The sequence below is a fragment of the Orycteropus afer genome, unplaced genomic scaffold, assembly GCF_000298275.1.
Source record: "Orycteropus afer afer isolate SDZICR_OR568_19922 unplaced genomic scaffold, OryAfe1.0 scaffold00432, whole genome shotgun sequence".
NCBI classification, from domain to species: Eukaryota; Metazoa; Chordata; class Mammalia; order Tubulidentata; family Orycteropodidae; genus Orycteropus; species Orycteropus afer.
Window position 1 is genome coordinate 271,415 of NW_006922019.1, and position 16,398 is coordinate 287,812.

At 42.5% G+C, this 16,398-nt stretch overlaps 1 protein-coding gene across 1 annotated transcript in view; it reads right to left on the reverse strand.

Moving 5' to 3' along the window:
• Positions 1 to 256: 256 nt before the first annotated feature.
• PPARG (peroxisome proliferator activated receptor gamma) overlaps positions 257 to 16,398 on the reverse strand; it is a 95,044-nt gene continuing 78,902 nt past the window's right edge. The window contains exon 7 of the mRNA XM_007954111.2: positions 257 to 504. Coding sequence (XP_007952302.1) covers positions 257 to 504 — 248 coding nt within the window. The remainder of the gene's footprint in view (positions 505 to 16,398) is intronic.

A 16,398-nucleotide genomic window follows, 5' to 3' on the forward strand; every position in this document is an offset into this window, starting at 1 on the left:
AGGGGTGGGTGGGAAACGCATCAGATCCAGACTTCAAATACTACCAGCAATTTCATAATATGGTAATTTTTAATATTAAAAGTAAATTGTAAATGTATCTTTATAAACAATATGCTTAAAATAGATCTATTATTCTAAAACTTTTTCTTTGTAAAATGCTTTTTTTCACAGTAAATTTCTTAGGTGTCAGATTTTCCCTCAAAATAATAGTGCAATTTGAAGAAGAAAACTTGGTCAGTGATCTCGGACTTCTTTGCTAATATAAGTCCTTGTAGATCTCTTGTAGGAGTGGGTGAAGACTCATGTCCGTCTCTGTTTTCTTTATGACTTGCAATAGCTGCACGTGTTCTGTTACAATCTGCCTGAGGTCTGTCATTTTCTGGAGCAGCTTGGCAAACAGCTGAGAGGACTCGGGGTGGTTCAGCTTGAGCTGGAGCTCCAAGGCTTGCAGCAAGTTGTCTTGTATGTCCTCGATGGGCCTCACATTCAGCAAACCTGGGCGGTCTGGGGAGCAGACACGAAAAACATAACAGGAGGTTCATTCAACATGTTTTCTGGGCCCCACATCTGACACACATTCAACGCTAGATACAATGCCAAACTATGCACCCGCCTTTTTGTTTGTTTTGCTTTGTTTTTAAAGTAAGAGTAGGGAGGGAGAACAGTTAAGTAGATAGTGGGCAAGAATTACATACAAGAAGGATGGAATTGAAACCAAACATCTCAGAGCCCTCCCTAGGGACAATCTTTTCCTGGTCAGGATGAAATCTGTTGTGGTCAGTCAACATAATATGGTATCCAGACAATCCTGTCCCCAAATAGAGGTCTCCACTGTCAACACGTTTCTAAAACTTCGCTGCTGTTGAGTCAATTCTGAATCATGGTGACCCCATGAGTGTTAGAGTTGTGCTGTATCATAGGATTTTCAATGTATTTCTATTCATCCAGAAATCTCATTTTCAACTTCTGCTCCTTCCTGATGAATCTCTCTTTTATAACCTCTACCCACCTTCTTGGGGGAGCTCTGGTAGCATAGTGTCTAAGGCACTTGACTGCTAACCAAAAGCCTGGCAGTTCAAACCCACCAGCCACTCCTTGGAAGGAAGATGGGGCAAGGTATTTCTGTAGTGATACTGCCTTGGAAACCCAAGGGTCACTATGAGTTGCATTCGTCTTGACAGCACGTAACAACAACAACAAAAACTTTCTTGGAGTCTCTGGGTGCTTAACTGGAATGGGTGCTACAGTTAAAAGCTGAGAACGGTTAACACACTTGGCTGCTAACCAAAAGGTTGGAGGTTCAAGTCTACCCAGAGGTACCTTGGAAGAAAGACCTGGTGATCTACTTCTGAAAAAACAGCCATTGAAAATGCTATGGAACACAGTTCTACTCTGACACACATGGTGTTGCCATGACTCTTGGCAATTGGTTAAGTTAAGGTTACCTACTTTCTTACAATAGCTTTAAACATGCTGCCTAAAAAAAAACTTTGTCTTCTTTTTAACATATCACACACACTTTCACAGTGACAGAATAAATAGTTTTTAAGTATTATTACAGTTTGAAAGGACAGATCTCAGTATTTTAAGAGGTTATTTCTAAGTGGTGAGACTGTAGGTAATCTTCACTCTCTTTAGACCCTTCTTATTTGAATTTTTAAATGGTGAGCTTAAATTACTTTTAAACTTTAGTATTTTTCTTCCTGTAAATCTTGTTAGATTTATCCTTAAATACTTTATAGTGTCTATTGTGAATGGACTTGTCTTGCTCATTACATTTTTAATATATACACACTGTTTTTTTAAAAATTTTTTTACTAATTTTAGTATACTGAATCTATTCTAATTTTCTGACCTCTTGTCAATTCAAACAGTTTTTATCGTAGATTTTTTAAAAATTTCATAGACAATTACACCTGCAAATGATAGTAGTTTTCTTTCTTCTTATCCTGTGATTACACTTTCTCATTTCATTTTTTCTTGCCATACAGCATTGGCTAACGCTCCTCTAGTATTAACTATAGCGGTGGTAGGCACTCTTCACAGTCTGGTCCTAGTCTCCTCTAGCCTCAGTTTCTGTAAATATCCCTTTGCTCTAGCCATATTAAGCTACTTTCATACTAAGTTCCTCAAACATCCCAGTTTCTCTCATGACTCTAGGCTTATGAAGATTCTTTTTGTCCTGTCTGAACCATTCTTACTCTCTCCTTATCCATCTTACTGACTTCAACCTGTTCTTCAAAATACAGTATATTTCACTATCCCTTCCTGCCTTTTTCCAATCCCCTTTCTCTGGGCTCCTGGAACACCCTATATATACCTGAATACTAGTAGATTTATTGAGTGCTTATTATTTTCCAAAGATTGTTCTGAGGGCTTTAATCCAGCATGTCATTATCTCCAAAATATTGTTGTTATGTGCTGTCGAATCAGACCTGACTCACAGCGACCCCTCCTTGAGTTTCCGAGGCTCTATCACTACAGAAGTAGATTGCACAACCTTCCTTCCAAGGAGTGGCTGGTAGGTTTGAACTGCTAGCCTTCTGGTTAGCAGTCAAGTGCCTTAAGCACTATGCTACCAGAGTTCCTAAATCTCCAAAATAGCCCTATGAAATATTTTATGGAGGAGAAAATTAAGACGTAGAGAAAGGAGTGAAATTTTGCCCAAGATCTGCCACTTGTAATAAGTGGCAGAGCTAAAATTTGAATCTACATCTGTCTGATTCTAAACTCTATATCCTTAACTCTTATTTCCTGTATTATAAATACTGATTTTCTTATTTATCTCCCTGTTAGACCATGAGGTATCAGAGGGTAGAGACTCTATCTCGATCACCTCTGAGGCTCCAGAGGTAACACAGGAAGCACTCAGTTGGCTGAGTTAATGAGTGAGAAGGTAGCTCTGGCTAAGAGCCTTGGATTGAAAAGGACAGTTCACCAACCAGGAGAACCCTGCACACAGTGTTTTCCTGTATCTAATAAACCCTTGACTGCTCACCAGAAGGCTGGCGGTTCAAACCCACCAGCCACTCCTCAGAAGAAAGGTTGGGCAATCCTACTTCCGTAGCGATACTGCCTCGGAAACCCAAGGAGGGGTCGCTATGAGTCAGGGCTGACTCGACGGCAAACAACAACAACAACAACAACAACAACAAATAAACCCTAATAACTTTTCTCCATTGAGGTGGGGTTTGGGAGAGCAATGTTAGACTCCAGAGTGGTCTCGGGGTGGGACTTCCAGAACTCTAGACATTTTCCTAAATTAAACTGCTTCTTTTTCTTTTTTTAATTACAGAAGTTGGCTTGCTTTTGGTTTGACTCCCCCCACCCTAGTTTCGCTAATATATCCTACTGACTAGAATATACGTATATATACAACTTCAGCATCTAATTTTGGAACCATTTTCAAAAATCTCAGATCAAATGACTGAGTCTTGGCCTAGAGAATAATGTCCCTGGAAGAGCTGTGCCTTTTTCACAGTTCCTATACAATATAATGAAAACCACTCATACTTCAAGGAAAACTAGATCCTGGGTTGGTGTCTTTGGCTTAATTATTGCTTATTCTCCCCCTTAACATATGTTGAAGATTTCAAAGGCCAGTGGCAGTGCAAACACATGTGCATCTTAAGTGGCAAAGATCTGTGTAATGGCAGGTTTGAATGTAGCACCTCCTTGGGTTGTAACCATACCCACTTCTGCAGGACCCTCTGTTCCATGGGGCAGTGGATTCTTAGAAACAAGACCATTTCTCTCTTCTGTTGGGCACCACGAGAAGCTAACTGGTGGGATTCAACCTTCTCCTGAATAGATCACATTCATCTAGAAGCTTTCATTACTTGTGACAGCTCAAAAAACACTAAAATGCAACTGCTCAGGCTTGCTGGAAACACTTGGCTTTAGTGCCGTCTGATGGAACTGGCCCCTTGAGGAGTGGAGAAGGATCTGGTTTGGATTTGCAAACCCCTCTTTGGCAAGTTCTTCTTTATGATGTGACAGATGAAGTTTGGCTGAAGGGTTGAAATTTGTGGCCACTGATTAAGTCTATTTCCAATGACAAGCTGGATCATTTACAGATCTGTCCCACTGTCCCCCCTACTGAGCAAGACAAAATGGCACAGGGAAGCAGTGCAATAAAGGAGAAAAACTAGTATATTCTACTTGTAGGTCTCATCAGCCAGCTCAGTGACCTTGGGCAAAGTTAATTAGCTCATTAGGCCTCAATTTTCTCCTCTGTGAACTAAAAGGATTAGACTAGATAGTTAATCTCTAACACTCTCTCAAAGTTTTAAGATCTATTTTCCTCTGCAATTTCATCTAATTTATCTGCATAATTAAAACTGGGGAAATAATCTCAAAATCTAATTGGAAAAGTATATTAACAGGCTCAGAAATTAAACTTTGACAAGGTACTTGGCTTATTTTAAAACAAACAAACAAACAAAGGTCTTTGGATCTTAAGAGTGCTTGGGTAGTACAAACTGTTTGTGCATCGGCTGCTAACTGAAAGGTTGGAGATTTGAGCCCACTCAGATTTGCCTCAGAAGAAAGGCCTGGCAATCTACTTCCAAACAAATCAGTCATTGAAAATCCCATGCAGCAGAGTTTTATTCTCACACATATGGCGTCACCATGAGTTGGAGTTGACTCCATGCAACTGGTTTTTTCTAGAGTCAAAGGCAAAAGAAATCTGTCAGCGTTGCTCTCCACCCTTGAATCAACTACAAGACTTCATCTGCTCTCCTCTCCTGCCTTCTTCTCTCTATAGTGACACTCAAACCCTCCCTGAGCTGAGCTCGGTACCACAAATGTGCCATAGTAATCTGCATTTCCTACAGTCTGTCCTACCCACTTCTTATTTTCCACTCCACACCAGCCCCCAAACCCAAACCAAACCCACTGCCATCGAGTAGATTCTGACTCATAGTGACCTCCACTGGGTTTCCAAGGTGGTAAATCTTTACGGAAGTAGATTGCCTCTGCAGAGCAGTTGGTGGGTTTGAACTGCCAACCTTCTGGGTAGTAGTCAAATGCCTTAGGTATTGCACCACCAGAGCTCCTTCCACATGAGCCCAGTGTCTGCTAAAGCCTCATTTGAGAACGTCTTACTGGGGTCCTCTCCTTGAACCCAGCTGCAGGCTAGAGTTGAGGTCTGGAATCAGCATCCAGGGACCCTCTCCAGTGGTTTCAGCTGCCTAGAAGTTCCTTTTGGGAAAGAGTGTGTTGACTCACATACTCCAGGACAAAACACAGAAGGAACCTGGAGTCAATTATTGGTTCCTTACTCCCCAGGCTGCAGAGTTGGGAAAAAAACCTTTCTGTTCACATAGGGCTGGAACTGATTAGAGAGCAATGTTGATTACAGGCAAGTCTACAAAGCTTCATGCAGATCTGGTCCAGTTAATGGTCTATCTGATGCAGATTCAATTCTTGGGCCCTGTTGGGATCTGCCCACCTGGGCCAGGCATGTCCCTAGCATGGATTTTTCTCAGGAGGTGTCACAGTGAGAGGGCCACTATGGAGCTTGATGGGCCAGAAGGAATCCCAGAGGGGAGAGCTTCGTCCCTACTCTAGGAGCTGTGATTGTGGTTTTCCCAGTCTTCCACTCTTGGCTCTCTGATAGAGACTGACCTGAAACAAACTGCACTTATGGCACTGGGAATAAAGTTTGAAGGCAGGACAGCTCTAAATGGATCCATGGCAATGACAACCTGAGTTCAGGTGTAGGGTGAAGGTGAAAGGGGAGGTAGGATTATTAAGGGAGCTCTGTACTTTGCAAATTAACTTCCCCTCTAGTATTGCTGATTTCACGGTTCCCCACGTTCACAAGAACTAGTTGCTGTCAAGTCACCCCTGACTCATGGACACTCATGTATGTCAAGAGCAGAACTATGCTCTGTAGGATTTTCAGTGGCTCAGTTTCTGGAAGTAGATCACCAGGACTTTCTTCCAAGGTGCCTCCTGAACTCCAACTAGCAAACTTTAGGTTGGCAGCTGTGCATTAAACATTTGCACCACCCTGGAGACTGCCTCTTAAGTTCACAGAGGTGTTATACAGAGCCATGGATTTGAAAAGTGAAGACTTGGCTTGCATGCTCTCTCTCCTCCACACAGTTTCTGTGTGACTTTGGACCAAAAACCAAAAATCAAACTCACTGCCGTTGAGTTGATCCCAACTCACAGTGACCCCTCCTTGGGTTTCCAAGGCGGTACCACTATGAAAGTAGGTAGATTGCCCAATCTTCCTTCCAAGAAGTGGCTGGTGGCTCTGAACTGCCAGCCTTCTGGTTAACAGTCAAGTGCCTTCTTTCTGGGTTCCAGCTAAATTTTTAAAACAGCAATAGTATTTCTTTCATAAGGTCATTGTGAGAATGAAACAGGGACTTAAGACATAAAGAAAATGCAACGCAACCACCGCTGTGGGTTGGATCTCACTCACAGTGACCCCTCCTTAGGTTTCCAAGGCAGTATCACTATGGAAGTAGATTGCCCAACCTTCCTTCTGAGAAGTGGCTAGTGGGTTTGAACCACCAGCCTTCTGGTTAGCAGTCAAATGCCTTATGCACTGCACCACCAGAGCTCCCTAAGACATACAGGATATTGTTATTCTCCATGTTTGCTCAAATAAAGGCGATTTTCACAGAGCTAGGGGCAGTAGTCCTCGGAAGGAAGGTTGGGCAATCCTACTTCCGTAGTGATACTGCCTCGGAGACCCAAGGAGGGGTCGCTATGAGTCAGGGCCGACTCGACGGCACATAACAACAACAACAACAACAGGGGCAGTAGTATTGGTTGGGGGGTGACATGTAAACAGTTTGGGGATGAAAAGGTTGTTTCGCTGTTCTTGGCCAAGAGCAGAAATTCAGGAATGCAAAAAAATTATTCTGGATGAAGACACATGTCTGGGGGTTCCAGCAAATTTCTCATTCTTATAGTTGAATGCATGAATGGTTTAAGAATAGTAACAAAACAGCACAACCAAAGTGCATAAATTCACAGATCTGAGCCTCAGAACATGGTGGGCATTTGGCAAAATTGTGAATTCAGCCAAGTTTATCTTTGGTAACCTATGCTATGTCCTGTAGCAATTCCCTCCCAGCATACTACCTTCAGGAAAAATTAATGGAAGAATGTTTCACATGTGGTCTTCTTTTCATATTCACATTTGGATTGAGCTTGATCTAGTGTAGTAATGTTAAACTTTGGCTCCACACTCAAGTCATCTGAGACATTAAAAACCAGCAAACTAATGCCTGTGTCCCATCCTCAGAGATTCTGATGTATTTGGCCTGCAATGTGATTTGGGCTTTAGGACTTTTAAAATTCCCTAGGTGCTTCAAATGTGAAGCCAGCATGAGCACTACTGGCTGAGTAAGAAGAAGTTGGAAACTCAACTTGGAAACTTACTTGCTGGGTAACTGTAGGCAAGTTACTTAACCTCTCTGTGCCTTGGTTTTCTCATTTTAAAAATGGAGATATAATGGTAATTTACCTCATAGTATTGTTACAAGGATTTAGTTACTATATGGAAAGTGCTTAGAGCAGGGTCTGACATAGTTAAGCACTTAGTAAGTTAGCTATTACTATTATATTGTTGTTGTTGTTGTTATGTGCCGTCGAGTCGGCCCCGACTCATAGTGACCCCCTCCTTGGGTTTCCGAGGCAGTATCACTACGGAAGTAGGATTGCCCAACCTTCCTTCCGAGGAGTGGCTGGTGGGTTTGAACCGCCAGCCTTCTGGTTAGCAGTCAAGTGCTTTAACCACTATGCTACCAGAGCTCCTATTATATTTAGTGTACCTTAAACTCCCTCTTTTTCTTTTCCACCTTTCTTCTCTCCCCATTTCTCTAATATTTCTCTCTCATTCTCACTCCTTTCATTGCTCCCCTCTTCTCAGCCATTTTTTTTTTTTCCTTTCTTCCAGAATCCAGAGAGTTTTTTCCCTTTCCTCTCCTGGTATTACACCTTGCTGGGGATTTATACTAGGGATCTTAGCAGTGTGGATTATTTGAGAAGAAATGGAACTTCCTGCTGCTATCAGGGAAAACCAAAAACAACCAAACTCACTGCCATTGAGTTGATTCCAACTCACAGCGACCCTCTTTGGGTTTCTGAGGCAGTAAACCTTTATGGAAGTAGATTGCCCAGTCTTCCTTCCACAGAGTGGCTGGTGGGTTTGAACCGCCAACCTTCTGGTTACCAGAGAAAGGTGACAATAAATTTCAGATCTTGTAATAGCTTTAACAAACAGATCAAGATCATCCTAATGAAAACATTCTGCCATCATGTCACTGTTGAGTCCTTTGCTCTGAAATGGGTTAATATTCTGACACTTCCTTGCTTAACCAGTAACAAACCAGTTGCTGTCAAGTTGATGCCGGCTCATGGCAACCCTATGTGTGTCAGAGTGGAACTGCTCCATAGGAGCCGAAAGCATTTTAGAAGCTGCTTGTCAGGCTTTTCTTCTGTGGCTCTTCTGCGTGAACTTGAACCTCCAACCTTTCAGTTAGTTGCTGAGCACATTAATTGTTTGCATCACCAAGGGACTCCACTTAAACAACAGTTTAACATTTATAAATGATTTCTTTGTTCATGTCCAAATGACAATCATTCTTCATAATAATACATATTATTTGGCTGGGATAATGGAAGAGAATAACCACACCAAGACACCAAACCCAGCTATTATTTTCTCTCTCCATTAAGTAGCAATTACATGTCAGCTCCCTTCAACTCAAATACTCCATCATCACCTCCAGAAAGCCAGCTATGCTCCAAAGCCACAAAACGGGACACAAAAATAGGTAGTGACCAGGTGGGTAACACTTTCATCTTTTCTTGTGTTCAAGTTCTTCTTTCACCTAACATTGCTTCCAGTGAATTTAGCTTGGCCTCTGTTTTATTACTCTGTCTTTCAGACCAGAAATGGGACTTGAGCTTTCTGTGCTGCCTTTGGGAAGTCCTTGCCTTTCCTCTCTCCTTGCAGGTCACTTGAGTCAAGTCCAGCCACATGGTTTGCTCCACTCCTCTTTGTCAGGACGAGGAGAACAGTCTGTAGTTTTTCCCTCAAGCCCAGTGATGTACATGAACTTCTGCTGCTTCTGTGTCTAAGACAGGAGTCCCTGGGTGGTGCAAATGGTGAGTGTGCTTGCCTGCTAACGGAATGGCTGGAAGTCCCAATACACTCAGAGGTGCCTCAGAAGGCCTGGTGATCTACTGCTGAAAAATTAGTCGTTAAAACCCTATGCAATACAGTTCTATTCTGAAACACACGGGACAGCCATGAGTCTTAGTCTACTCCATGGCAACTGGTTGTTTATGTCTAAGATAGGATTTGGTTAGGACTTGAAGTGGAGGGTGGGAGGTAGAGGAAGAGGAGTGGACTGCAAATCTATTTCCCCCCTTTCATCAAGGCTGACACACTCATGCTCCCAGCCCATCTGGTGGCTAGCTACCCAGGGCTTTTCTGGGTAAGAGAAGGAATCAGTAAGAGGGAAGAAAGGGAACGACAAAAAGAAGGGGGAATAAGAACTGTTCTTCCTTATCTCTTCAACCTCTAGAAATTCCAGAAACAGACCAAAGGTAGTAAACACAATAACAAGTTGTCCAGGATTGGTTCTCTGCAGTCCCCTTCCATTTCTTCCCAATGTCTTTGAGAAGGTTTAAGAAGACCCTGGGAGCTCAAAACATAGGCATGATCTCTAAGCATGGGACACAGTGTCCTGATAAAGTCTGTCAGAAATCCGGGAGTATGGAATACCCACAGAGGCTCTGGTAGTGCAGTGGTTAAAGTGCTTGGCTGTGAACTCACCAGCTGCTCCGCAGAAGAAAGATGAGCCAGTCTGCTTCTGTAATGATTGTTGGTATGTGCCGTCCAGTTGGACCCGACTCATAGTGACCTCTCCTTGGGTTTCCGAGGCAGTATCACTACAGAAGTAGAATGCCCAATCTTCCTTCTGAGGAGTGGCTGGTGGGTTTGAACTGCCAGCCTTCTGGTTAGCAGTCAAGTGCCTTAGGCACTATGCTACCAGAGCTCCTTCTGTAATGATTGTTGTTGTTGTTGTTGTTATGTGCCGTTGAGTCGGTCCCGACTCATAGCGACCCCTCCTTGGGTTTCTGAGGCAGTATCACTACGGAAGTAGGATTGCCCAACCTTCCTTCCGAGGAGTGGCTGGTGGGTTTGAACCGCCAGCCGTCTGGTTAGCAGGCAAGTGTCTTAGCCACTATGCTACCAGAGCTCCCTCTGTAATGATTACAGCCTTGGAAACTCTATGGAGCAGTTCTACTCTGCTCTGTAGCACTCTATGGGTTTGGTTTGGTTTGGGTTTGAATTCACTCCCTCAAAGGCCTCTCTCCCCTCCTCCAGTATTTTTTTCCCTTTGGGTTTTGTTCTCAATTCACAAATAATCCCCTTGAAGTGATAGCTGATAGAGGGATTAACTGATATCTCCCCAGGGGTATTTATATTGTAATAAGGGATTTTAAGAGTGACTATTGGTGGAATTTTATTAAGCAATTTGACTGGCAGCCTTGAGTACAGCTACTTCAAATTATATTTTATAGGGAAAAGGGAAAAATTAGCATTTATTGTGTACTTAACTTGTTCTAGGCATTGTGCCAGATGTTTCACATAATGTTATTTCATTTACTTAGGGTACAGATAAGGAAATTAGGGCTCAGGGAACTAAGTAATTGCCTGAAATCACACAGCCAGTAAGCAGTGGTGGGGGGTTGTTGAACTTCTGTCTGTGTGATTCTAAAGCTTTTCCACTGTCCCATTTTGCATCTGCTGATCGACCTATTTGTGAAGCTGGTAAGACGCTACCTGTACTTGGCTGGCCTCTCTGTTGTGTGTTTCTCAAAGCATCCTTAGGTTTTCTTCTTGCTCACTTGAGGATGATCTGTCTGAATGTCTTGGTGAACTGTGCCAGTCTGGAAGGCTGCCTGGGGTCACGCAGAGTTTAAACACACATTGTGAGAACCCAAAATGATAAAGTGCTCCAAAACGCAGCCCACTGGCTGGCTGACTGAACCTTCTCCAAGACTGCCCGTGTGGTGACAGGAATGACTCAGCAGTTTGGCTTTCAATCCCATGTCTGTCTCTGAGGTCAACTACAACTGTTTGCTCACTTATGAAGAGTATCGCAGCCCACCAAGTCCAGGCTGAGGAGAGAATTTTATTTCTGAAGTGGTCACAGATGAAGATGCTTCTAGATGCTACAAACAACAAAAGCTTGCATATTTTATAAAAATATTCTCAGAAGTTTCTAGTATGTTCTGTCTTCTCTCTGCTCTCCACCCCCGCCTCTGGCTCTCTGGTTTCTAGAATTTGGGTACCAGGAGAGAACTCATAAATATAACTCATTCCTGTCTAAACAAAGTCCATGAGGTTACAAAAATAGCAAACCAATGGGACATTTCTAGTTAACCTGAGTCATTATCAGAGCCAACAAGGTAGGGGTTCCCCATTTGTTGTGGCAGCATGGGGGAAAGAGGAGTCCTTCTAAGATAAGAGTGTGACATTCTATGTAGGTTCAATGGTATTGTTGAGATGATCTGACTCATGGAGACCCTATGTGTAGTGTCTATTAAATCATCTTCTTTTTTTATTTAGACTAATAAAGGAGGGCGAGCTCTAGTAGCATAGTGGCTAAGACACTTGCCTGCTAACCAGACGGCTGGCGGTTCAAACCCACCAGCCACTCCTCGGAAGGAAGGTTGGGCAATCCTACTTCCGTAGTGATACTGCCTCGGAAACCCAAGGAGGGGGTCGCTATGAGTCGGGTTTGACTCGACGGCACATAACAACAACAACAACATTCCTCTCTGGAAGGAGCCCTAGTGGCACAATGGTTAAACTGCTTGGATGCTAAAGAAAAGGCTTACAGTTTGAACCCATCAGCCACTTTGTAGGAGAAAGTTGCAGCAATCTGCTTCTGTAAAGATTATAGCCTTGGAAAACCTACAGGGCAGTTTTACTCTGTTCTATAGGGTTTTTATGAGTAGTAACAGACCTGATGATAGTGTTTTTTTTTTTTTTTTTAAATTCCTCTCTGATACATTCATAGGCTGGATGGGAGTATGAACCACGTTTAACACTCTTTGGCTTTCCTGCTCAAGTCTTAGTCATTTAAGAATTCAAATGTCCTTGTTTATTCTCAGTATCATAAGGAGGGTCAGAAAAATTACTTTTCACAACTTACACACCAGCCTGAGTGTTGTCCAAGAAAACTCTATGGATAAGGTACCAATTGTCATGGAGTCAACCTTGACTCATGACTCATGTCAACCCCACATGTACAGAGTAGAACTGTGCACCATATGGTGTTTGACTGATTTTTGTGAAGCAGACTGCCAGGACTTTCATCTGAGGAACCTCTGGGTAGACTTGAACCTCCAACCTTTTATATAATCACCAACCTAAGACTTAGTCAAGATAATTCTACAGATAAGATAGCTAACTATTTAGTTGGTATATATGAGGTAGAAGATAGCTGGTCAGTTGTTTATAGTATTTTTATATCTAACTTTAAAATATTTGGGGTTTTGTCTCCTCCCTAGTTAACTGGTAAAGATGCTAATAGACAGAAAGGATGTCAGGGGCCATCAGGCCAGGTAGAAGGACAGGCTCCCTAAGCCGGGGTTCCCTTAAGGAAGACTTAGTCTACCCAGGAACGTTCACTATATCTTTTGTTCAAGGGAAGGACATTAATACCTTTTCTAACTTGTAGAAATAATTCTGCAGTAAAATAGAAAGATTACACATTTTTTTTTTGGAAATACTGTCAGGATTTGAAGGGCACTTGAGGGAGGGAAGAAGAGAAATGGAACACTCACAGATCCTCCAACTTTGCCCATGAGTTGTAGTGCTCTGTTAACTGCAATGAGGTGTTCTGACACCACTGGGTAAGTATTTGTGTGTGTGTGTGTGTGTGTGTGTCTAATTAGCAGGAAGAGATTAAGTGATTGGATGGTATTTTAAAAATTTTTAAATCTCTCTTATAAATCTTTCCACCACCATTTGTCTATATTAGAACCAGTATAAGATGGTATCTGATTTCATTTATTTAAAGTTTATCATCACTTTTTGTGGGGAGTTCTATAAACAGCACCATTATTTCCAGGTGCTTTGCTATCTGAACAAAGTTAACACCCAGAGCACCAGTCTTCAGTCCCATCAATGGACCCTTCCAAGCAATTTTCAAAATCTAGGATATAACTTTGTCAAAAAAAACCCAAAACCAAACCCACTGTCAATTCCAACTCATAGCAATCCCATATGGCAGAGTACAACTGCCCCACAGTGTTTCCAAGCCTGTAAATCTTTACAGATGCAGAAGGCTCCATCTTTGTCCTGTGGAGTGGCTGGCGGGTTAGAACACCAATGTTTAGATTAGCATCTGAATGCTTTAACCACAATCCAATTTTGTTAGATAGGTTAAAATGATGTCTTAAGAAAGGCTTTGATATTAGTAAGTAATATCTGAATTGTCAATGGGAGATTAATTAGAAGGCATGGAGGCAATATAGGAATAGTAGGTTTTGGTAACTGCCAAAGAACTTCACAACCCAGGTAACTAACTGAGATGCTTCCATATCTCAAGAAAAAGCAGTAGAGCCTAACAGTTAAGTGCCTGACCTGTAAACAGAAAGACCTGAATCTTGAGACCTTGGCTTCACCAATTTGTAGTGCATGACTTTGGGCAAGTTGCTTAATCTCTGTAAAATTTTGTTTTTTCCATCTGTAAATCAGGGATAGTAATAGGTCTTGTAGATTATTAATATATGTAGAGTGTTTAACATATAGTCTGGCAAAGCCAGTCCAGTTGCCGTTGAATTAAATTCAACTGCTGGTGACCCCATGTGTGTCAGAGCAGAATTGTGCTCCATAGGGTTTTCAGTGGCTGATTTTTTAGAAGTCTACTGCTAGGTACCTTTGGGTGGGCTTGGAGAACCAACCCTCAGTTAGCTGAGGACTACCCAGGAACGTCATAGTGCAGCAACAGTGGAATATCCAATAAATGATGGCTATCATTCTTACTCAGATTACTGTTCATTCAATAAACATTTATTCTGGGTCGGGTGCTTTGATATTATTCAAATTCCAGTAAACTAAAAAATCTACCTACCTATTTACCTGTCTATCATCATGTCACACGGGTAAGCCCCAAGGCTTCAGGTGACTGACCTGATAGAAGTAGGTGCTATCCAATTGTCACAGAATACTAGGCTTTTCCTTTACCTGCAAAGGTATAGCTAGTTAGGAGAACAATCCCCCGTTTTGTAATCTAGTCTCCCTGCCAACTCAAAGGCAGTACATGATCACTCAGAGAACAGCTGTTCAAAGTTGCTTAACAGATAAAGAACACTATGGGGTTGCTGGAAAAAGGAGCTGCTTCATAGGTGCACAGCCAAGCCAGACTCCAGAGGGTATATGAGGAGGTTGGACAACTTGCCATCTGTGGCCATTGTAGCAAAATGTTCAGTTTCTCTGTCATTAGGACAGCCATGGCAATTTGCCTTGAAAAATACATTGTAAAAACCAAGTGAATTTCCTCCCCCATATCTTGGAAGTTTAGGAAGAACTGTAATGGATTCCAAACTGTTTTGAATTAACAAAAAAAGCTTTTTCCTGTTGCGGAGTTCCAGCTGGAACCCTTCTACACTTTACTTCACCAAACAGCAAACACTGTACCACTCAAGGGGGCAAAGTGTCCAATAGAGTGTCCTGGGGCTTGTCAGTTTTACTGAGCTTTGCACTTGGCTTTGGTTGCTGGGTAGGTTCTGGGAGTTTGCTGGTGTGCCTGGCATGCTGCTGTGGCGCCAGTTGTAAGCATGCCCCTGCAAGAGGCAGTTTTATGACTCTTGACGCCATCCATCCTGTCAAGGGAGACTAGAGGGGCAAGGAAAGCTATTATTTACTGTGTCTACCAAGGAACTGTGACTCTATCTGTCCAAACCTCAGGGAGTCTGGTGAAGGGAACACAGGCTGCAGCTCCAACACAAGAAGTGTGACTGAGCAGACCATGACCCACTAGCCTGGTGGCAGAGGGGGCAGGGCACAGAATAAAAAGGCCAGTTGGAGTTGGCAGTTAAGAGACATGGGTTTTGGTCCTAGTTCCAATACCTATTAATTGTCAGATCTCTGGCAAATTGCTTAAATCTCTCCCTTACTTTTCTTTCTATGAAATAGAAATAAAAATATAGGAGAACTCTCAGGATCGAAAGAGATCATGTATATGAAACACTCTTAACAAAAGGTACAAAGGGCTGTAACTTTGTTGTTCCTTTTAGTTAGTCTAATTCCTGCCCCAAGCTCAGAGGACAAAGAGATGGAGGAGAAATATTTGAGAAGAATCAGGTCCTCTTTCTCAGCAAGCTTGGTTTGAAAGCCGAGTTAGAAGTAGAGACACTAAACACCAGGCAATCTAAGTACCAAATCTAACGGTATCAGCAGTGTGAAAAAAATACTTAGTTGGGTCAAATCAGTTATTTTCATCCCCAAATCCCCTCTTTGGGTCCCCTCTGTCTCCCTACTTCCCTATCCCTGACTCTTACCTGGTGATCATCTCCTCACTGTTCCCTCAATCTAGGGTCTACAGTAAATACCTTCATGAAGATGAAACTCTCTTCTGATTCTACGGCTGGCTCGAATGAGGTCACCTGGATGCCTAACAAAAACTCCTCTTTCTGACAACACTAAAGCAATCTACACACCAGAATAAACTGCAGAGGAGAAAATAATGACACTTATTAGGATTAGGTAAACAAACAAAAAATCTACTTCTTGTGGAGTTGATTCCAACTCATGGCAACCCATGTGTGTCAGAGTAGAACTGTGCTCCATAGGGTTTGCAGGGGCTATGATCATCTGGAGGGAGCTCTGGTGGCTTAGTGTCTAAGGCATTTGACTGCTAACCATAAGGCTGGTGGTTCACCCACCATCTGCTCCTCAGAAGGAAGGTTGGGCAATCTACTTCCATAGAGATACTGCCTCAGAAACCCAAGGAGCAGGCACTATGAGTTGAATCAACTTGACAGCAGTGAGTTTGGTTTCTGGTTTGGTGATTATTTGGAAGGAGATCAAGCTTTCCTTCCAAGGAACCCACTGGTGAATTTAAACCACTAATCTTTTGTTTGGTAGCCAAGTGCTTAATGTTTTATGCTACTCAGAGACTCCTGATTGGGTAGGATCAGAAGTTTAATGTATCAAAGTCTCCTGCTTACATGGATGTTTCCCCTTTCTGGAAAATCCAGGATGAGAAAATATATGTCATACGCCAATAAAACACAATTTTAGGATACTTGTCATACCATTTACAGATCGTAGCTGGAATCCAGCCTTTGGACTGAGAATGACTGCTGAGCAGCTCTTTACCCAGCCTATACTCAGTCAGC